The following is a 22,004-nucleotide window of genomic DNA, read 5'->3' on the forward strand; positions in this document are numbered from 1 at the left end:
TAATATAAACATTTTCAGGCAAAACAGTGACATGTTGCTGTCACACAAGTCAATTTGTTTTATTATTTAATGCCAATATAATGTAACTTTCTTTTTTTTTCTTCTAATCTTTTCTAGATCTCAGGAAAATAAAATTTCACTATTTGGAATAATGGGTTTTGGTCCTGCATATTTGTGAGAAAGTCACAACAAATAAGATTACCGCACATACTCCTGCAGAAAGGCTTTATTGTTGGACTATTATAGCCAAGTCCTTGTTGAGACATTTGCACTATGGAGACAAGAAAAATAAAAACGGAACTAATGCTTTTTGGAAAGGATGGAAGTTGCAGTAAAAGTGTTTTTTTTTTTTTTTTTATAAAGCATCACTATGATATAATATATGGATGTTTTTATTTACTAAAACATGGACTGCTGTTATGATAAAGACGTTTCCCCACCAGGACATATCCAACATGAGAGAATTATACATACTGCAGTTTGCTTTGCATTTAATAGAGCGTTATTAATGTTACAGTGAGCTCTCTTCACGGGCGAGCTGAGTGAGCTGTGCCAACTGGGATTGGGGAAGAAGCGCACATAAAGGGGGTGGGGGCAGCTGTGTTCATTTCCTCATAACTTAAAATAAGAGTAACTTATCATGGGTTTGCACCTTGGTGTGTTTTATGCTGCTATGTTTTCATATATTTAAGCATATTATTGAGGTTTAAGAGGAAAGAGGTAGCCTGTGTGAGCTGAATGGATTTTTAACGCCCCCCTTTTTCTTGAGAATGGTTTGCTCCGGTGCTGCAGGTCTTGTTCAGGCAGCCTTGTCGTTATCTTCCGGAAGATCTCGGGATACACAGAGCACCTGACCGTCGTTGTTAAAGGCGGTTTGTAAAATGAAGCCAACCTTTCGCCTTTTGTCGCCAACGTTTTCTGGGAAGAAGAGGAATGGTTCCGGTGTGCCTTCTTCCGCCTTGTGTCCGTGTTAAAAGGGCGGTGGACTGTTCGCCGTCACAATGAAGCCATTAGCGGAACAGATCGTCATAGTCCGTTGAATGAATGCCTCGGAGGATCCTTGCTGGTGAAGGAACGGATGAAATCGCTTTTAAATGTAATTCATTCAACAGGATTGGTGATATTTTTAACACTACGTCACTATGTCCGTTGCTAAGGGACACAACACCTGCTGGAGAGGATGCATCTAGCCTAATGTTCACGTTCCTGTCCTGGCCAAGGTTAAATGAAAATATGTGCTGAACTCTACCCCAAAAACATAATGTACATTTGTGTGTACAGCAATTCATAAGTGGCAGGCCTTTTTCTGGCACCTTCAATGCTGGACCTCAAAATGAAAGAGACATGTCGCATATGCGGGCGAGATCTCTACGGCAACCAGCGAAGATGGATATTCCACCCCACTGCCAAGCTCAACCTGCAGGTGCTGCTGTCTCACGCCCTCGGCCGGGAGCTGACCCGGGACGGGCGAGGGGAGTTCGCTTGCTCCAAGTGCACTTTCATGCTGGACCGCATGTACCGCTTTGACACAGTCATCGCCCGCGTGGAGGCCCTCTCCATTGAACGCCTGCAGCGTCTCCTGCAAGAGAAACACCGACTTAGACAGTGCATCGGCGGCCTGTACAAGAAAACCAATGATGAGAACGCGCTTGCGTCTACAGAGGATGGAGTAGCAACAAGGGACGGGATGGTGGACATTTCTGGGCTCACTCATGCCAAATATTGTGCCCTGCTTCAGGAAGACCTTGTGTACTCTTTGTATGAGTCATGGGCTGATGACAGCATGGAAAGCCACCATCACCACCAGTCCTCTGCTGGGCCAGGGTCAGAGGTCACAGGATCTCATCGTTGCACTCCTAGGAGGTGTCGCGGGTGTTCCCATTTGCGCGTGACAGACTCTGATTACGAAGCTGTTTGCAAGGTACCAAGAAAGCTCGCACGGAGCACATCCTGTGGTCCTTCAACTAGATATTCAGCCAGCGTCATTGGAGGTAGTGGTGGGGGTCCAGAAGTAGAAGAGAAAGGCAACGTAGATGAGCAAGATGAACCGCCTTCCTCTCTGACGCTGGTTCCTGGATCTCAGGAAGTGTCGAGGACATCAGATAGCGACCGCACTCTTGCTGGACGAGTCAGCTCCAGCCCATCCATAGCATCCCTGGAGACAACTGAGGACTACACCCAACCTGGAGGAACAACAGATGGACTAGTACAAGACCAGATATCTGACTCCCTTTCTGAGCAAGCTCCACAAGGTAAATCCTGCCCTGTACCAAATCTCTCCTTGGCTCTGTGCTTGCTACAGAGCTATGCCGTCCATCGGCCAGTCCCAAGCTCCAAGGGCAGTAAACTCCCAGTGCTGCTTAGACACAGTGCCAATTATGGAAGGATGGACTTCCCAGATCCAATTCTGGGACTGAACTTTGGAACTCCTGTTGCTGAAAGATTCAACCATGTGCCAACACCTGAGCTGGAGGCCCCCCTGATCCAACTGGACATCATGGCTGACAAGGATCTTAACCTGGCTGATATACATGATTATATGGAGGATGTTTACAAAGGGTATCCTACTCCAAAGCCGCATCAGGTATAACACCCGGAAGAACCAACGGAGAGTGTTTACTACCACAGGATGAGAATGACAACCTATGAATAATTATATTGAAGCAATTGAGTCAAAATGATTCACTCAGCTGATTCACTTTGGTGTCTAAAGAAGAAGACCATGACATCAGCTATGGGAAGCTGAGCGACAGCCACACTGTGGCTCTACTCCTCCAGGCAACATTAATGTACTTAATATGACACTGGCAGTGAAACAGGACTTCAGAACATTCTGAGAGCATTTTTAAAATTAAAAATATATATTTTCCTGTCTTTGATGAAAGTATAGTGGCTTCTCGCAAAAAAGTTCTCACTCTAGACAATCAGAGCCCTGAAGAACGTTGCTTCTGGAAAAGGCATAGTAATAAAAAGCAGTATTCTACAACAAAACATTTTTAGGGACTTAAAGGTAAAAATTATGTTTAAAAAAATACTTGTTCGGTAATTCCACAAAAACAAACCTTCATTTACTGAACTCCATCTATCACAGCAAGCAAGCAGAGGTTGTCAGACATTGTGTTGTGTGTCTGAGGGAGAATATATCAAATTAGCAGTCTGTAAGCTCTCAGACACGGAATGGCCTAATTGCCTAGTGTGTGTGTGTGTGAGAGCGAGAGAGACAGACAGAGCATGCAACAAAAAGGTTATTGTTATTTTTAAAACAGACTTTTTTTTTACCATTTAAAATTCCAAAAAACTAAGCAACCGTGTCTCCATATTTCCAGTTGCTTGACGTGATTTCTCTTACGAACAGGACATTAGAACAAAAATTGATCCCCAGTAGTTCATTTTTAAACTCAGTGTGTTGGCCCGCCACAGTAAGATCATGTGATCTCAGAGCTTGTTGATGTAAGTAGGTTGTGGTTGGGTTGATGTTGAAGCCAGCACACTCTAGTATTGGCCTAATTCATCCACAACCCTTGGGGATGAACGAGCCACGCAATGTCACACCACCAATGAGTAAGAGAAATTGCTAGTAATTCCCCGCATTATTGAAACTATGTGAGCTAGTGGGTTTTAAATGAATCGTGTCAGCAAAGGCATCACTATTAGAACTGACTTGTAGTGTAGGAGAGTGCACATGTGGGTTATGCAAACATAACAGTCGCACAGAGCCCTCAGGGCGTGCTACCTCATGCGTGTAGTGGAGGCAATGTCCTCCTGACAAATTGCAGTTATGTTTTTAAATGTTGAACAACCATTATGCAATCCATCAGCAATGCCTTGCATTCTTTAGTTTTTATTCACCGTGTCCAATACTTGTCTACATTTAATGTCTTTTTCCTTCTGGTTTTTGACCTGACTCACCTCTCGTTCACTTCCAGAACCTTGTTGAGGAGCAGCAGAGCCAGCTGAACCAGTATGAGTGTGCAGCCGGGCAGTGCGTCAACGAGCTGCAGAAGGCCCAGCTGCAGGTCCAGTCCCTACAGGCCAAGATCCACGAGAGCGAGGCCAACAATCTGGTAGGACACGCTCATATACTCCGAGGAATGCCTTCATATTGGAGTCTGACCCAATGACCCCTCCAATCTCTATATGTAGAAGCTGCAGGAGAAGCTGAGCGAGATGGAGTGTGAGCTGCGTTCACTCCGCCAGGCCGCTCAGAGTCAGGAAAGAACCATCCAAGACCTTACAGAGTCCATCAGTACCAAAGACACAGAGGTGAATGTCTTTGCACAAATGTTTTTAGATTCATGGATGCATTCTCAGTAATAATAAATTCTACTCCAAGGCCCAGGAGCTTTATCAGCTGATCGAGGGACAAAACTCTACACTTTATAAGCTGCGAGAGATAGCCCACCGCAGCCAGCTTGCACAAAGCAAGGTATGACCCTAGTGCATAATTGTTGTATAGTTAATTCCACTTGTTATTGTTTTGTTTACCATCTTTACCACAATTACAGCAGTGATTTCTATAAAAATAAAAAATGAAAAACTTTAGGTTGCCAAGTATGCAACAGTATGTGGGTTATTTTAGTTAATGAGGATCCCAAATAAAGCCATGTCTGTAAAGGGCACAGTAACAAGTGGAAATGGGTCCACTGTGTACCCCTTAACAGGAAGCAGTAATTAAACTGTATGTGTCCTTTCTCTATTTAGGCTCCAGAGGGGGTCAGCGAGTCAGTGACGCTTGCCCAGCTCCAGGGAGAGCTTGTGGGAGTGCAAAGCTCCCTTTTCTCTCTGGGGCTAGAGTTGGAGGCCAGCCAGAGGAGCTTCCGACAGAGCCAGCGGCAAGGTGACGATCTGGTTCGCTCCAAAGACAGACTCACCGCTGACCTCCAAGAAGCACTACAGCACAGGGCAGAGACTGAAAAACACAACCAGGTTTGTGATTAAAGCAGCATTAGCCGTATGAATGATGAAGCATGCTGACGCTCTCAGTTCTCTCTGCTGCAGGACCTGCGCAACACCCTTCAGAAAATTCGTTCCGAGTTGCAGGCTAAAGAAGCAGCCCTGAGGGAAGCTGAAACAGAGAGACTCAGTGTAATGCAGGAAAACGAGAAAATCGTCTCGCAGCTGAAAAACTCTTTGCAGGACAAGGAGCGACAGTTACAGGTAAATCCCCCCCATTCACACTTTGCATATTTAGGTACACAACTTTCTAAAATTGTTAATATGCGTAGGAGTACTCTGAGATGTTGGAGACTCCTGGAAGCTCCAAACCGAGAGATGCCCTTTTGGAGAAGCTGAGAGAACGCATTAAAGAACGAGACAGAGCTTTGGAGGTAGTATACAAACATGTATGACAGTGAAGTGAAGATGTATATTTTGTAAATATTTTATTAGCTATAAAATAATACCAATATGAAGACACAAATATATATTTAAGATAAGATATGCCTTTATTTGTCCCTCAGTGGGGAAATTTGCATTGCACAGCAGCAAGAGTACAGAATCAGTTAAGCAGTACAAAATACACAATATAGAAAAATAAACAATATAAACAACCCAAGTATTAACAAAATCAACAGTTTTTCCCAGAGTTATATACAATACAGTATGTAGATAATATGAAACAAGATGAGATATATAACTAGTCTATACACTGAGATCTTGCTAATGAGTTAATATGAGGCATTATGGAAATACTTCACATAGAGTTTTAAGTAAAAAAAAAAAAAGTATAATTTCTCTTAAGTAAGATTGTAATCCCAATATGTAATTTACCAGAGCTGCATTTGACTTTGGAAATTATATATAATGGTATTTCCTCCCTCTGCTGCCCACAGCGCTCCATCGATGACAAGTTCCACTGTCTGGATGAACGTGAAGGCCAAGTGCGGACACTACAGCTCGCTCTCAAGGAGAAGGAACGGGACCTGGACAGGCTCCGGTGCATCCTGTCCAACAACGAGGAGACGATCACAGTATGCGCTCAGCACACACCCCTGAGCTACAAGGTTGGTCGATTGTGTGTTCGTTTGTGATTATGATCTGCGTTCATCTTAGAGCCTGGATGGTTTGGTGCGAGGGAAAGAGTTGGAGCTGGAGCAAGCCGCTGAGGCCTACAGGAACCTCCAGTGGCTGAAACAGCAGAGCGAGGAGAAAGAGAGAAGCACTCTGAGGGAGAAGGACACCATCATCAGCCAGCTACATGTGGCTCTGCAGGCTCGCAGCAAGGAGACTCAGGTGACACACATGCATTTTCCTTTGCTATCTGCTTGCAAAAACAAAAATCAGTCAACTTATTTTATGTATGTACTCTATGCAGGATTTGACGGCAGCTCTGGTTGCCAGAGTTCAGGCCGGCCCCACGGAGGTGGTGGAGGAGCTGAAGGCTCGGCTTCAGCTGAAGGAGAAGCTCTTCCAGGAGCTGCTGTCAGACCGTAGCCGCCAGTCGAATGAACACCAAACACAAGTGGCGGACCTGCTCAACAACCTCAGCTCCAAAGATCAGTACTTGCAGGTATCAATCCTCACAGAAATACAACACACACCATTTGCACTGTACTTGTTTAAGAAGACAAGATACATCAGAGAATAACAATGCCCAGTTTTTGAAATATCAAAAAACAGAACTACAACCACAGCAATCCTCTGACAGTGTCAATCAAAGCTTGGCTTCTTTTTAATACACTCAAGCTACTTTTTCATTCTACTCTGGTCTATTTTCTTACATATGACTCTTCATCCGTCGTAGGACAACTCGTACAGGCTGTCTTTAGTGATCGGTGAGCGCACAAACCAGCTCCAGGAGTTGCGCAAGCAGCTGTCACTAAGGGAACAGGAGCTGTGTGAGCTGAGACGGGACAAAGACATGGAAACGGGAGGAGAGATGCAGCGTCTGCAAGGTCTCCTCCGAGAGAAAGAAGCCTTCATCAAGGTATGTTTTTTTGTTTATTTCCTTATTTCCATGTGTAATAGCTTCACTGCGTACGTTCATCAGGAGATGATGCAGGACCAAGAAGAGGTGATGCTGCAGTCGTCTAAAGAGAGCGAGACAGAGATGAAGGTTCTCCAGGATGAGCTTAAATTAATACTAAAAAAGGAAGGGGAAGCCCAGGTATTCATTTGAATTCGTCTTTGTTAACATGTAATCAGTCTTTTGTGTTATTGTGTTTATCTTGTGCTATTTTTATCCACTCCTCACAGAAAGAGCTCTCTGCCCTGCGTATGTCATTGGCCGCTCAGCAGGCTAACGCAGTCTCCCCTACAGAAAGCACTGATCACCAAGTATGTCGCTGCTTTGTTTACAAAATACAGTATGTCACCATCATTCTCGTTCATCACTAACTTTGCATGCTTTATCCAGCGTGTGCTGGAGCAACTTGTGTCTGAGTACCACAAGCTGAATGCTGCACTGAGGGCTGAGAAGAGATTATACCAGAGCCTCATTCACACAGGCGGTGACAGGTAGGGATGATACTTACAGCAGGTACACCCGCACCTCAATGCAGGATTTTGGAATTGTACCTTTTTCAAAATGTTTATAATGTTATGTAGAGTTGCACTTAGCCATAATAAAAGGTGTTTGTATTGTCATGTTGCAGAATAGTTTTGTGCATCATTATACACCTCTGCATACTACAGTAATTAACATAGTTTTAAATGAATACCTCTCCCAAACATATTTTTATATTGACAAGGGCAGAAGTCAGGTCTTGTGTACCTAATACAGTGTTGAATGATTGATACTTTTTTTCAATTGTGGTCTTTCTTAGCAGCAATTCAGAGAAGACCCTGGCCCTGCACACTCAACTCGACTCGGTTCAAGCACTGCGTGGACAGCTAGAAGAGGTCCTGGCCAGCACTCAGAACATGGCCCTTGAGCTGGAAAGGGTTGCCAAAAGGCAGCCTGACTTAGGAGGTGGGAACGATTGAGTCTCCGGGCCTGCAGGGGGCGCAGTCACCAATGCTCTGTGATGGCTTTGTGTGACCACAGCAGCTTTACTCATTCCAAAACAAAAAGATGTGACCATAGCTTAAATAAGAATAACACAGCAATGTCGCAGAAGCCTGCTAACACTAACCTCAATGGAGTCTTGTTTATTAATATATTATTTGGTGTGTAAATATGTTTTGTATGGTTTTAGAAAACAACTGCCTGCATTTTGCGTTTGAGTGTAAATTGTTCTGTTTTGCCATTTTTGTGTGCTGGCTCTCACCGATGTCATGCTTCCAACCTTAGACACGCAGTGAGGTTTAACTCAGCCCATGCCTTACTTACATAGAGTGCAACATCTCACTACCCGTCATTTGTCTGATGCCATTTTTTTGTCTGCAAGGACGTTCAGTTCAGACCTGTAGAAATCCAAACAAGACTATGTCGGCATCATTAGTTGCACTTAGTTTTAGGTTGCAGTCTGACACATATGCATGAGACTTTGTTAGATATGAGATAGTCAACCAGCTGTTTAGTAAGATACACTCTCTAGTTGAACTTGACACATTTCTACATATATTCCCCACACCATCTTGGAAGCTCTCTAAACATTCCTTGTCAAAACTTTTGTATTTCAAATGCAACATAATAAATGTGCTGTTTCTTTCAGTTACAAAAAAAGCACTTCTCTATCCATTTCTCTTTATTGTGTTCATAGGGAATTTGTCCCAACTGAAATCTCCTATTTAGATCCATTATGTACCCACAAGCCTTCCCCTAAATACACCTGGTTCCTACTTCAGACATTTGTAAACCATGAATCAAAGTAGGAAGGGAGATCACATCAAATTTTCTTTCTGTTCTTATTACCTGCTGCATGAAAATGTGCCATACATTCGATGTCTGCATGACTGTTATTCCCAAACATCCATATAAGCAAACCCACCACACAGATAATAAGCCACCATTATGAGCTACTAGCTCGCCCCAAACTCCAACAATTTGTCAGTAACCTTGAAGATTCCATGCTCCCGCATCATAGGAGTTTTACATGGAAAAAATATCTCCTCGGAAGTAAAAAAGCACATCCTAATGATACCATCCTGTACTGATGGCATATATTAATTAGCTATCATTAGGTAAGCATTACACCTGCACCACCTAATAAGATTTGATAGAACTGTGGCAGTTGTAATTCACAGTTCACTGTAATCACAGTTATTGGAGTTACAAAGTGGCAAAATATCTATATAAAATCCGAGCGTTCTTATCTTTGCAAAGACTTTGCATTTAAAAAATGGTTTGTTAGATAAGGCAGGTGAACTTAATCTTCCCTGGCAGGAAAGCGACACACAGTGTCCCCATTGTATAGTTACGTGTAGAGTACTAACACAAACACATTTTATGTCCAGAGCAAGGTCACATAATTCAAAACCAAGCTTTTTCTTGGTTTTTCTTCAGGCGGCCTCACTGCTTTTAATGACACACACTGGTCTGTTTGCTCCACCCTGAGTGTGTGTTTTTTGGCCGGCTGGAAAGAGATGACATAACATTTCCCCTCAATCCTGTGACTGCAAGTCAGAGCAGAGCTGTCTGAGTGGCGAGAGTAGAGCTTGGAAACAATATATACAATGTATACAATTGCAGAAATGGGAGCAATTCAGGAGACTTAAGTGTGACTTAACATGGTGCTTGTGTTTCCAGATCTCAGCACTGAAGAGGAGGAGGTAGAGGAGGGGGATGATGAAGACGGCAGCAGCGATGAGTTCACAGACAGCATAGACGATGATGATAAAGTGACATCCGCCAGTTTTGCTTCAAATCAGGTTTGCTTATTACATTAATTTGCATTTTATTTGTAATATGTAATAATCATTCACTTGGGGTATGCTACTCTGGTGCGGATGGGTTGTATTTTTTAAAGATATATTGGTACGGTTCATTTAGTGTCATGGGACCAAAGGTTGCACAGTAAAGAACATATTAGTAAGCATAGCACTTGATTGGACAGCTTCCTTAACATATTGATATATTCCAAATCAAAACCCGTACCCGTATGCTGACTTTAATATGCAAATTATTCTTATTTTCTGCTATATTTAACCACTTAGATTTCACAAATTAATTATTCTTTTAAAGAGCGCCATTGTCACACACACGGAGAGACCAAAGCAGAGCAACAACACTATCAATACATTTTCATACATCAGGGGTGTCCAAACTATTTCCCAGCAAGGGCTTCATACATAAAAATTCACAAAAATAATAATAATAATAATTGGCCACTATTATACATTTTGTGCATTGAAGCTGCTAAAAGCAGTCCAGGTTAGGTCATTCATTCATTTTCTACCGCTTTTTCCTCACGAGGGTCGCGGGGGTTGCTGGAGCCTATCCCAGCTGTCTTTGGGCGAGAGGCGGGGTACACCCTGGACTGGTCGCCAGCCAATCACAGGGCACATATAGACAAACAACCATTCACACTCACATTCATACCTATGGACAATTTGGAGTCACCAATTAACCTAGCATGTTTTTGGAATGGGGGAGGAAACCGGAGTACCCGGAGAAAACCCACGCATGCACGGGGAGAACATGCAAACTCCACACAGAGATGGACGAGGGTGGGAATTGAATCCTGGTCTCCTAGCTGTGAGGTCTGCGCGCTAACCACTAAACCGCCGTGCCGCCCCAGGTTAGGTCAATATATGCTAATTTATCTGAATAAAACATCATCTTAACTTTGTGTTGTAGGTGACAAAGCAAATTATGTACTTTAATATCTAATATGTCTGATTAATAATGAATTCAATTAATTAGTAGAAAATGACAAGGAAGCGGCATGGCGGTCGAGTGGTTAGTGTGCAGACCTCACAGCTAGGAGACCTGGGTTCAATTCCACCCTCGACCATTTCTGTGTGGAGTTTGCATGTTCTCCCCGTGTATGCGTGGGTTTTCTCCGGGTACTCCGGTTTCCTCCCACATTCCAAAAACGTGCTAGGTTAATTGGCGACTCCAAATTGTCCATAGGTATGAATGTGAGTGTGAATGGTTGTTTGTCTATATGTGCCCTGTGATTGGCTGGCCACCAGTCCAGGGTGTACCCCGCCTCTCGCCCGAAGACAGCTGGGATAGGCTCCAGCACCCCCGCGACCCTCGTGAGGATAAGCGGTAGAAAATTAATGAAAATGACAAGGGCCAATAAAAAAAACAAAACTTTTTACTGTCATTTTAGTCTTTGGTCTTTGTCGTGTTCTCGTATGAGCTGACGTGAACTGAACCAAGTTCACTTGCAGGCAGAAGGAGACCCATCACTCAAGCGAATTTGGCTCACTTGTTTGGTACAACCCAGGTTCAGATGATCGTGGTCATACTTGAAAACTGTACCAGCACAGCAAATACGCCAGAGTTCCTTTTAACCATAACAAACGCACCCTCTGATTATTTTAACAACGAAATGTGTTGTGTTTTGCAGGCATCTGAAAGACTCTGTAGACATGAAGGAGGGTTGAGGATGCAGATGGACGTTCAACAGATGCTTGAACTGGAGCTACAAGAAATAAAGTCCCAGCTCAAGAGGGAGGGATATACGTCAGTGGAGCACATGAGGTGTGTATCTACACCAGTGAGAAGTCTCATCCCATGTACTTCACATACTTCATGCTAACATTGTGGTTGCTCAAAGGGGCGCACTGGAGAGCCTTCAGAAGGAGAACCAGGTCCTGAAAGAACACCAGAGAGTGAGTACAGACAATCACAGCCTTGACCCTCAGCAGGAAGATGAGGACACTGAAGACGAGGAGGACATGGAAGATGATTACAAGGTAACCCATTTTTTAAAGTCATGTGATAATGTCATTCTGTTGGTCTGATTGACCTTTTTGTTGTAGGGGTTTGAGCCTTCAGCGGGTGTCAGCGAGGCAGAGCAGGATCTTCAAGAGCAGTCGTTACGACTTTGCTCTGAGAATCGAGAGCTGCAGGAAAGGCTGATGGTGTCTGAGGCCACCGTCCAAGCTCAGGCTGAGCAGCTGAAGGACTACAGGGACCTGCTCAGTGAGTGACACCATCACAGATTTACAGTAGATGTTTTCATGAGGGTTATGTTCCAGGACCATTAAAGTATGGCAAAAGAATGTCTATTTTGACACTCGAACAGTGGGACAGACACAGTGAGGTGTTGGGGGGCTTGTGTATATTATTGTGTAACCGTCCATTTCAATGCCTGTAATGTCTGTGTGGTACAGTTATATTGTGTGTTGCATGTGTTTGTGAGGGATTTGCACATTTGATCAAATATTTGCAGGGTCACGAATGCCGAATGTTGATTCCGTATGTATGATTTCTGTATGATGTCTTTGGTGTCTCTGCAGCGGAGACGTCCGTGCAGCAGGCCAGTAAGCACGTGCAGGTGGATCTGCAGGATCTGGGCTATGAGACTTGTGGTCGAAGTGAAAATGAAGCAGAGAGGGAGGATGCCAGTAGCCCTGGTGACCCATCCTTTAAATCTTACTTCAAATATTCTGTTTCTGTTGTGTGAAGCATTCTTTAATCGTACATTTGTTTCAATTCCTTAGAGTTTGACGACCTAGAGATGTGCACGTCGCTGTCTCATCAGCAGGATTACGAGAATCTGGGCGGGGGCTGGTACAGGCATAACAGAGGCCCAAGTAACGGGGGTGTCTGTGATGAAATAGGGCCTGAGTCACCGCTGCAGCACCTGGTCCAAGATCTGCGCTCCCAGCTAACCCGCTGCCACAAAGTGATACGCGGGCTTCAAATGCGTGTGCGCTCCATGTCGGCCACAAGCGACTATGCCTCCAGTCTGGAGCGGACCCCCCGCAAGGTACCGATGCTCTCACTCATTCACCCACCCTTACAAGAAGATCTCATGACGTTTGACTTTCTATGTTTTTTTTATTTTTTAAATATTTTTTAATATCTCCCACACCAATCAAAATACAACTCTCCATTATTTACATCTGTATTCAGCTATCTGATCACAAGCCCAAAAGGAGTAGGCTGAAGCAAAAGCTTATAAATACCTACCCCTTTTTGCAAGATTTAATCATGTTCATGCCACTGTCTTGTTTTCCCCTGTTATTATTATCATTGTAATATTATTATTATCATTATCATTATGTTATAATCTTTATCATTATTACCATCATTATAATCATCATTAATATTACAATTTCCATCATTATAGTTAACAATTTTTGGATTTTTTTTTTATTATTTAATTTTACAGACTTCATTGTTTCTTGTAGAGTGCTGTATCATTCCATCTGTTATTTTCTGAAATCCGCAGTATTTGTGCTTTTATTGTCAATTTATTAGCCCACTTTTTTGTGACATTTACATATGATTTTCTGGATTGCATGTGTCTAATCTTGTGCATTAGATTACAATTGAGTGCATCACATAATCAGTTCCACATGTCCAAAAGGAGTAGGAAGAAGCAAAGCTTATTAAATCCTACCCCTCCATCTGGTACTTTTACAATCAGTAACTGTTACATTTGTTCACTTCCTTTGTTCGCTTTCCATAATACAGTTTAAGGTTTTTTTGTTTTTTTTTATAATGCACCTTGTACCGAAGTACAAGGTGATATGAGCATCCAATGACATTATGTGTACCATAGTAACTGTCCATATAGTGATGTATATAGCACATCATGACTGGTTCAAGACTCTTCATCCTTGTATTTAGCAAACATCAACTGCTTGTATTGTTTCTTGAATTGGCTCATCGTTGTGCATTGTTTGAGGTCCTTACTCAATCCATTCCATAGTTTGATTCCACATGCTGAAATGCTATGGCTTTTTAACATAGTCCTAGCATAGAAGTGTTTTAATGTACTTCTTCCCTGAGATTATATTTCTCCTCTCTTGTAGAGAAGTATTGGATGACATTTTTAGGTAATTGGTTATTTTTAGCCTTATGCATTATTTTAGCTGTTTGAAGATGAACTATATCAGCAAGTTTAATTATTTGTGATTTTAGAAATAAGTAGTTAGTATGTTCTCTGTAGGCGGCATTATGAATTATCCTTACTGACCTTTTTTGCAGTACATTTAGCGAATGAAGATTGCTTTTATTTTGAAGGTAAACTGGGCTTTTGAGATGTCCCCCGCTCAAGGTTGTGTGGAAGAGGATGAAGGCTGGATGTCTGACACCCAGGCAACTTCATCCGGGTCCAAACCTAGTCGGGAGTTGAAGGAGCTGATCGCACGTGTAGCATCGCTGGAGGCACAACTGAAGAGCTCCAAAGTGCAGGAGAAGGGTCAGGCAGATGAAGGGAAATGTGCCACTTGGCCTGGGTGAGTTTAAAATTGAACTCTAGTGTTCCGCTTCTTCTGTAAAGCCTGGTCCAGCATGTGATGGCGGGAAGGTGGTTGTTGGTTGAAGGTATGTTTGCAGGTTAAAGGATTTTGTCACAATCATGACAGTGCATGATGTTCTTGCTGTTATTAAACAGTAAATCAGGATGGATTCATCTAGCAGACCTAAGCATGTGTTTGTCAATAATAACATCATTACATTAGAACACTGCTGACAATCATTGGGTAAATGATTAGAACTGGTGGTGGCCATTAGAAAACATACAGGCATGTCTAATATGACCTCTTGCTCTTATTCCAGGAAGTACAACTCTCTCATCCAGGCACAAGCTCGAGAGCTCTCTCATCTGAGGCAGAGGATGAGAGAAGGCCAAGGAGTCTCCCACATCCTCAGCCAACATCTGGGTGACACCACCAAGGTGCCCTTGAAATAAGTCTGCTGCCATACAGATCTTTCATCATAATGTCTACTCATATGAAATGGGGTCCATTTAATATACACACCAGGCATTTGAGGAGCTGCTGCGGGCCAATGACGTGGACTACTACATGGGTCAGAGTTTTAGAGATCAGTTGGCACAAAGCACTGCGCTGGCTCAACGACTGCTCGCTAAGTTCAGCGGACGTAAGACACGGCGCTACTTTATTCTCGTCTAATTTATCCTTTCTAAAAACCCTCACCCTCTCTTTTCATTGCTATGCCTCGTCTCATTTAGGAGCAGAGAGCCACGATGACAAGACGGAACTGCTCGCCATGCAGTGAGTCAGCTTAATTGTGTTTCAAGTGTAATATGAACAAATACGGTAAACCTCGGATATATCGGACTCGGATATATCGGAAATTCGCTCACAACGGACAGACAAAAAGGAACCAATTTTTCTGTAATGCATTTCCAATAAAAATTCATTGCATATATCTGATTTTTTATAACGGATTTTGCCTATTTCGGACAAAATCTCCAGTCCCGTTCCAATGCATTTCCATTAAATTTCCCTCGCATATATCGGATGGCCGCATCATGGCGCTCCGATTCGCCGAATCGTGACAGGCCGCTATAAGACGTCATTTGCAGCGTTTGCAGCGTTGCCTGCATGTCCAGGTACATTGGAAACATAGTCAAGGAAGTGCCTTTTTATAACAGATAAAATCCGATTTACGCATATACCGGATATAAATCCCATATATGTGTAAAATGGACATTTTCTGGTATACGCATATAACGGATTTCGCTTATATCGGACAAAACCAGTGGGAACAATTGAATCCGATATATCCGAGGTTTACTGTAATTATATCCGCCATGATAGTATGATAAACAATAGTTTCACTTTTCATACAAGGACACCTTTGTATTCAGTTTCAAATTTACATTTGGGTTAATCCAAAATGTTTCAGGTACGCCAAATGTCATCAGTGTGAGATTTGATGGACATATTCATCAAAAAAAAAAAATTTGTGTTTTTTGTCTTAATCACATCACTAGTTTGCCACAGCCTCTTGTTGCTGGGCAGACTTTGTATTTGTGCCAAAAGCTCCACCAGGTCAGTCACATTTACACACACAAATGAAGGCTTCAATGGTGATACACTGCATCAACACACATTAAGGTTAGCTCTTTTGACACTAGTTTGAGGCCCCCGCCTTGATATGAAAGTTTAATGTTAGTGCGGCCCACGCAAGTTTGATATGGATGCTGCATGGTATCATGTACCCAGAAAAAATGATTACGTTTGATTAATGTTCATGTTAAAGGTTAAATAACTGTTAATAGTTATCCTCCCTATCTGTGTGGAAGTGGTAAGTTTTTGGCTTTTTTAAGTTTAAAGGAAATAACTTGGAGGTTACCGTTTAGGTCGCTAGATCTCGAGTTATCGTGTGTGTCAAGACCCTGCAGTTGCGCGATATGTTGTAAATAAAAAGAGTATAAATGTGACTATAGTCGTGTTTTGTCATGTCTACAGGGCTCTAATAATGCTTTGTTAATTTTAATCTGAAAAAAATATTTGTCTACCCACCAACTATATGTGGTTTCTTAAGTTTTTATTATTTACTGTTTTATTATTATTATTATTATTATATTTATTTATTACTGATAGATCGATTTTCTTTATTCTTGATTTGTTTATTTTTCATCTTATTTTGTGCAGAAAAATAAAAATTAAGATATTTGAGAACAGTGGAATGTTTTATCAGAGCTTTTATTGTAGAAAATCGGAACCAAAGCACTGAAAAAGTTTCTATATTTTTCAATTTTTAATAAATGCGATAAACAATAAATAAATAATAAATAATACCTGATGTGGCCCAGTCTCACCCAGACCCTATCTCCAGTGGCCCCCAAGTAATTTGAGTTTGAGACCCTTGCTTTACAGCAAATGAAGTTCTTCTGCAGCATTATTACTGGCCGCCCCTTTAGGTTGTAGTTCCACACACTCGGTCCCGGTGATTAGAGGGCATGGGAGGGGGGAAATCATCATGTGACATGTTGTGACATGCACCAGGACACAGTGAGTAGGCAGAAGGTTGCGGTTAATCCACACATGAACAGCAGGGGCGCGGATCCTCTCCTGTTAAAGCTGAAAAGGCGTTAAGAGGCTCAGTGTTGCTGTGTGGAGGAAATGTGTGTGCATTTTCTCTCCATAGCTTGCGGACTTTGCAACTGACAATGGCTCCTCTGTGGAAGTCTATGATTTCTAAGAGCAGTCCCATATACAGGAGCTCTTTGTGGTCTTTTTCTATGAACGATGGAGGAGGTCCATCTAGAGATACGTTCCTTAGTAGGATGCTGCATCACCAACTCAAACAGTAAGAGAGGAAAAAATTGGACATGGATAGAACGAAGAATAGAATATCTGGACATGGATGAATAGAACAGTTGATAGTGGTTTTTATTGTGCCTGCATCTTTAATTTTTTCAATGAATGTGACTCTTCCATTGCAGGCTTAGCAAGGAGCTTCAGCAGAAAGATAAAATCATAGAGTCGCTCCACAACAAGCTGCAGCATCGTCCCGAAACGCCATCCAGCTGCCAAGCCCTCTCTGAGACCACCGACCAATCAGACAGGACCTCTCTGGTGTCTGATGAGTGTCAGACCAACGAAGATGTGGATCTATGCTCCGACTTGGATGCCAGAGAGTATAAGGAGGAGCAACAGCAACTACACACATCAGAACAAGATGGTAATAAACATGGGACCTTCCTCTTCCTCTCCGAGTTTCTGTCTGTCCTTTCCTTCATTTTCCCTCAACTTATTTCAGCCCCTCCGCCTGTCCCCTCTTCTTTTCCTCGTCGTGGCCCCCTCACGTCATCCCAAAGCTGTCCCAGCAAGCTTTGCTCAGCATCCTTCAGAGGTACACCATTCAGGGTGTGCAAAGTATACCCTCCATTTTTTTTCTTCATGTTCTTCCTGTCATTCTCCCCATCAGCCCCTTTCAACAGTGCACCTGTCTCCTCGCCCTTTCTTCCCCCTCGTGACCCTGACTTCTGGGGTACGGAGGTCCCATGTGACCCCCAGTCCAAGATGACTGTTCACCCTGAGTTGGACACACTGTACAAAAAGATGAATGAGCAAATCAGGGGTGAGGGAGCAGGGAATGTCGCCGTAGTTTGCTGACACACACACATCACACGTTCTTGTGTTTCCTACAGGCTTCCCAGGTCTTCATGACAAGCCTCATTTCCCTCCCTCACCTGGTGCCCACAACCAGTGCGACCTCTCCAACTACGGACAGCTATCCCATCATGCCTTTCAACAGTACCATCTGGGGGGCGTTCCCCAAGGTCACCTCCTCAAGTCGGACCCAGGTCTTGTGACGGGAGGAGGGACTTTTTGGGATATAGACAACATAACTCAGCCTATTGGGAGCTACTCTGGAGTGGCGGGGCTTCACTTGGGAAATAACCGCACTGGTACACTTGCTTCTATCTATTTATCTATCTATTTACCTATCTATCTATTTACCTATCTATCTATTTACCTATCTATCTATTTACCTATCTATCTATTTACCTATCTATCTATTTACCTATCTATCTATTTACCTATCTATCTATTTACCTATCTATCTATTTACCTATCTATCTATTTACCTATCTATCTTTTTAACCTATCTATCTATTTACCTATCTATCTATTTACCTATCTATCTAGCTACCTATCTATCTATTTACCTATCTATTTATTTACCTATCTATCTATTTACCTATCTATCTATTTACCTATCTATCTCTCTCACTCTCTCTGCTTAACTTGGAAAGCAGCATCTTACAAGTGACTTGCCTTTGTAATGTTCCATATCAATGTACATATACATATATTTCCTTAAATAAATATACTATAGTTATTTGTAGTCCAAATTATTCATATCCTGCCCGATTTTCTGGCTGGAAATTACACAAAAAGTGATTGTAAGATGTTGTGTCAGAGATGATATAAAAGTTATATTGAGATATTAATGACGAAAAACACCTTTTTCATTATTTCATTCTCAATTAATAATCTGCAGATATTATTTGGTAATAGTGCGAACACATATTTTGTGTTCCTTGCAGCCAGATGACACCCATTCTATGAAGAAAAACTAAAAAACTACTACACATTCACTTAAACTCTTGGCAACGATGGGGCTGAAAGATTAAGGAGTATCGGCAGTCACAATTTCTGTCATAAGTAATACATTGTTACTTGTGTACTTCACAATTTGTTCAGGATATGAATAATTTTGACTTTAACTGTATTCTTTTTCTCAATGTTAATAATAAAGTGTACTTGTCAACACTGTTGTTAATATAACTTATTAATAGTGTATTAGTAAATGTATGACATTCATTATTTCAATTCAAATAAGTGGAGTGGAATCTCAATGTTTGACTTTCAGGGGAGAATTTGATAGAAGAACACCTGAGGGAGGTCAGGTGTCTCCGTCAGCGTCTGGAAGAGTCCATTAGGACCAACGAGAGGCTCCGGCAGCAGCTGGAGGAGAAACTGGCCAACACCGTGCGTGATGGAGGTACATATATGGAGAAAGTGCGGAACCATGCTTCTTATACATTAAAGTCATCCAACACAACCCAATTTGAATACTGTGCATGTGACTGCTGGAAGATAGCTGCAAATTGACAGCATCCGTCATTCTGTGATTTTTGCACAGGTAGTGTATGGAGAGGACCAGTAATAATTATAGTGAGGTGATGAAAACACTATAGAATAACGCTTGTAATGGTAATGGTAATGGTTTAATTTCATTTGAACATGCATCAGATTACAATTGAGTGCATCCCATAATCAGTTCACAGTTCCACATGTCCAAAAGGAGTAGGAAGAAGCAAAGCTTATTAAATCCTACCCCTCCATCTGGTACTTTTACAATCAGTAACTTACATTTGTTCACTTCCTGCTTTCCATAATACAATTTAAGTTGTTTTTTTTTGTTTTTTTTTAATAATGTACCGAAGTACGAGGTGATATGACCATACAATGACATAATGGGTACCATAGTAACTGTCAATATAGTGATATGTATTTGTTCACTTCCTGCTTTCCATAATACAGTTTAAGGTTTTTTTTGTTTGTTTTTTTTAATAATGTACCTCGTATCGAAGTACAAGGTGATATGACCATACAATGGCATAATGGGTACCATAGTAACTGTCAATATAGTGATATGTATTTGTTCACTTCCTGCTTTCCATAATACAGTTTAAGGTTTTTTTGTTGTTTTTTTTTTATATATAGCACATCATGACTGGTTGAAGACTCTTCATCCTTGTATTTAGCAAACATCAACTGCTTGTATTGTTTCTTGAATTGGCTCATCGTTGTGCATTGTTTGAGGTCCTTACTCAATCCATTCCATAGTTTGATTCCACATACTGAAATGCTATGGCTTTTTAACATAGTCCTAGCATATAAGTGTTTCAAATTTGGTTCTTCCCTGAGATCATATTTCTCCTCTCTTGTAGAGAAGTATTGGATGACATTTTTAGGTAATTGGTATATTTTTTTTTAGCCTTATGCATTATTTTAGCTGTTTGAAGATTAACTATATCAGCAAGTTTAAGTATTTGTGATTTTAGAAATAAAGAGTTAGTATGTTCTCTGTAGGCGGCATTATGAATTATCCTTACTGACCTTTTTTGCAGTACATTTAGTAAGTGAAGATTGGTTTTATAGTTACTGAGAAGTGTTTTCAATGCCATTTGGTCATTTTCCAGGTGCACCAACAAACATCTACATTCAAGGTCTGGACACAGTGACACAATTGTCCCATGAAATCAGAGTCCTGAAAGAAGAAAACTTGAGTTTACAATCACGTTTGCAAGCCAGCACAGGTAATCCGCCTGGAATGTTTAGGATTATTTAGAATTTTATGCACAAGCCTATATTAAATGTGGTTTTCTGTCAGACTCGTGCGAAGAGGTGATTGCAGCACGCGCCCGCCTCAAGCAATCAGAGCTGGAGGCTGAGCAGTGGAAGGAGGAGTTGAGACGACTTCAGTCACACAGCGAAGAGCAGGGACAGCAGATCCACTCCATGAAGCAGGAGAGGCAGGCCAGCCAGGACAGTATCAACAGGTCTGTGTGTACTAAGCTTTGAGGAAAATCTATCTTCCATATGTGCCCTCTTATCTGTAATCTTTATCCGTGTGTGTGTCCGTCCTCAGAGTGCAGCATGAGGTGACTCTCCTGCAGCAGCAGCTGTGTGAAAGCAGGGAGCTCATACACTCCTTGCAGAGCGAACTGCACGTTTACGATCGTGTGTGCTCTGGCTTAAAATCCTCCAAAGGTTTGTTTCATTTCTTCCAAAAAAATTTTAAAACTATTTTTCAATGCACAGTAGATGCTGGCTTTTAGCGTGGCTATGAATGGCTAACCACAGCAAATAATGGATGCACCCATCCTATGAACCTTATGCCTCTCAACATGTTAAATTCTGATTTAGACACGAAGAAATAATTAAGATAAGATAAGATATGCCTTTATTCGTCCCTCAGTGGGGAAAAATGCATTTAATAAAAACAAAAAAAAATTTTAAACTTCGCTTTGGTTCCAATTTTCTACAATAAAAGCTCTGATAAAACATTCCACTGTTCTCAAATATCTTACTTTTTATTTTTCTACACAAAATAAGATGAAAAATAAATAAACAAATCAAGAATAAAGAAAATCAATCAGTAATAAATAAATAAATATAATAATAATAATAATAAAACAGCAAATAATAAAAACTTAAGAAACCACATATAGTTGGTGGGTAGACAAATGATTTTTTTCAGATTAAAATGAACAAAGCATTATTAGAGCCCTGTAGACATGACAAAACACGACTATAGTCACATTTATACTCTTTTTATTTACAACATATTGCGTAACTGCAGGGTCTTGAGACACATGCTAACTCGCAAACTCGAGAGCTAGCGACCTAAACGGTAGCTTTCAAGTTATTTCCTTTAAACTTAAATAGCCAAAAACTTACCACTTCCACACGGATAGGGAGGATAACTATTAACAGTTATTTAACCTTTAACATGAACATTAATCAAACGTAATATTTTTTTCTGGGTACATGATACCATACAGCATCCATATCAAACTTGCGTGGGCCGCACTAACATTAAACTTTCATATCAAGGCGGGGGCCTCGCGGGCCGCGTATTTGAGACCGCTGCTCTAGTGGATTCATAGCTGCAGCAATCTTTTCCCCTGCAGATTGCGTCATAAAGGCACTTATAAAAGAGA

General features: G+C 41.7%; 1 protein-coding gene across 8 annotated transcripts in view; it reads left to right on the forward strand.

Moving 5' to 3' along the window:
* LOC131125303 (myomegalin) overlaps positions 1 to 22,004 on the forward strand; it is a 46,976-nt gene that overhangs the window by 18,266 nt on the left and 6,706 nt on the right. For 3 of the 8 annotated variants that reach the window (XM_058066724.2, XM_058066728.2, XM_058066726.2), the window contains exons 1-33: positions 796 to 2,584; positions 3,927 to 4,064; positions 4,144 to 4,263; positions 4,334 to 4,426; positions 4,702 to 4,926; positions 4,999 to 5,157; positions 5,226 to 5,327; positions 5,832 to 5,969; positions 6,052 to 6,231; positions 6,314 to 6,508; positions 6,743 to 6,925; positions 6,989 to 7,105; positions 7,195 to 7,275; positions 7,355 to 7,455; positions 7,764 to 7,909; positions 9,629 to 9,750; positions 11,400 to 11,533; positions 11,610 to 11,748; positions 11,815 to 11,977; positions 12,295 to 12,411; positions 12,499 to 12,767; positions 14,030 to 14,244; positions 14,567 to 14,684; positions 14,773 to 14,890; positions 14,982 to 15,024; positions 17,208 to 17,446; positions 17,525 to 17,617; positions 17,693 to 17,845; positions 17,916 to 18,176; positions 19,145 to 19,276; positions 20,481 to 20,597; positions 20,672 to 20,840; positions 20,930 to 21,051. In XM_058066724.2, the coding sequence (XP_057922707.2) occupies positions 1,319 to 2,584; positions 3,927 to 4,064; positions 4,144 to 4,263; positions 4,334 to 4,426; positions 4,702 to 4,926; positions 4,999 to 5,157; positions 5,226 to 5,327; positions 5,832 to 5,969; positions 6,052 to 6,231; positions 6,314 to 6,508; positions 6,743 to 6,925; positions 6,989 to 7,105; positions 7,195 to 7,275; positions 7,355 to 7,455; positions 7,764 to 7,909; positions 9,629 to 9,750; positions 11,400 to 11,533; positions 11,610 to 11,748; positions 11,815 to 11,977; positions 12,295 to 12,411; positions 12,499 to 12,767; positions 14,030 to 14,244; positions 14,567 to 14,684; positions 14,773 to 14,890; positions 14,982 to 15,024; positions 17,208 to 17,446; positions 17,525 to 17,617; positions 17,693 to 17,845; positions 17,916 to 18,176; positions 19,145 to 19,276; positions 20,481 to 20,597; positions 20,672 to 20,840; positions 20,930 to 21,051 (5,968 nt within the window). In that variant the 5' untranslated portion in view covers positions 796 to 1,318. Of the gene's footprint in view, positions 1 to 794; positions 2,585 to 3,926; positions 4,065 to 4,143; positions 4,264 to 4,333; positions 4,427 to 4,701; positions 4,927 to 4,998; positions 5,158 to 5,225; positions 5,328 to 5,831; positions 5,970 to 6,051; positions 6,232 to 6,313; positions 6,509 to 6,742; positions 6,926 to 6,988; positions 7,106 to 7,194; positions 7,276 to 7,354; positions 7,456 to 7,763; positions 7,910 to 9,628; positions 9,751 to 11,399; positions 11,534 to 11,609; positions 11,749 to 11,814; positions 11,978 to 12,294; positions 12,412 to 12,498; positions 12,768 to 14,029; positions 14,245 to 14,566; positions 14,685 to 14,772; positions 14,891 to 14,981; positions 15,025 to 17,207; positions 17,447 to 17,524; positions 17,618 to 17,692; positions 17,846 to 17,915; positions 18,177 to 19,144; positions 19,277 to 20,480; positions 20,598 to 20,671; positions 20,841 to 20,929; positions 21,052 to 22,004 lie in introns of those variants that run through there. The other 5 variants (XM_058066731.2, XM_078791579.1, XM_058066725.2 and 2 more) reach the window with 4 other exon arrangements.

The sequence above is a fragment of the Doryrhamphus excisus genome, linkage group LG6 (genome assembly GCF_037039965.1).
Source record: "Doryrhamphus excisus strain RoL-2023G ecotype Guam linkage group LG6, RoL_Dexc_Guam_v1.1, whole genome shotgun sequence".
Lineage (NCBI taxonomy): Eukaryota > Metazoa > Chordata > Actinopteri > Syngnathiformes > Syngnathidae > Doryrhamphus > Doryrhamphus excisus.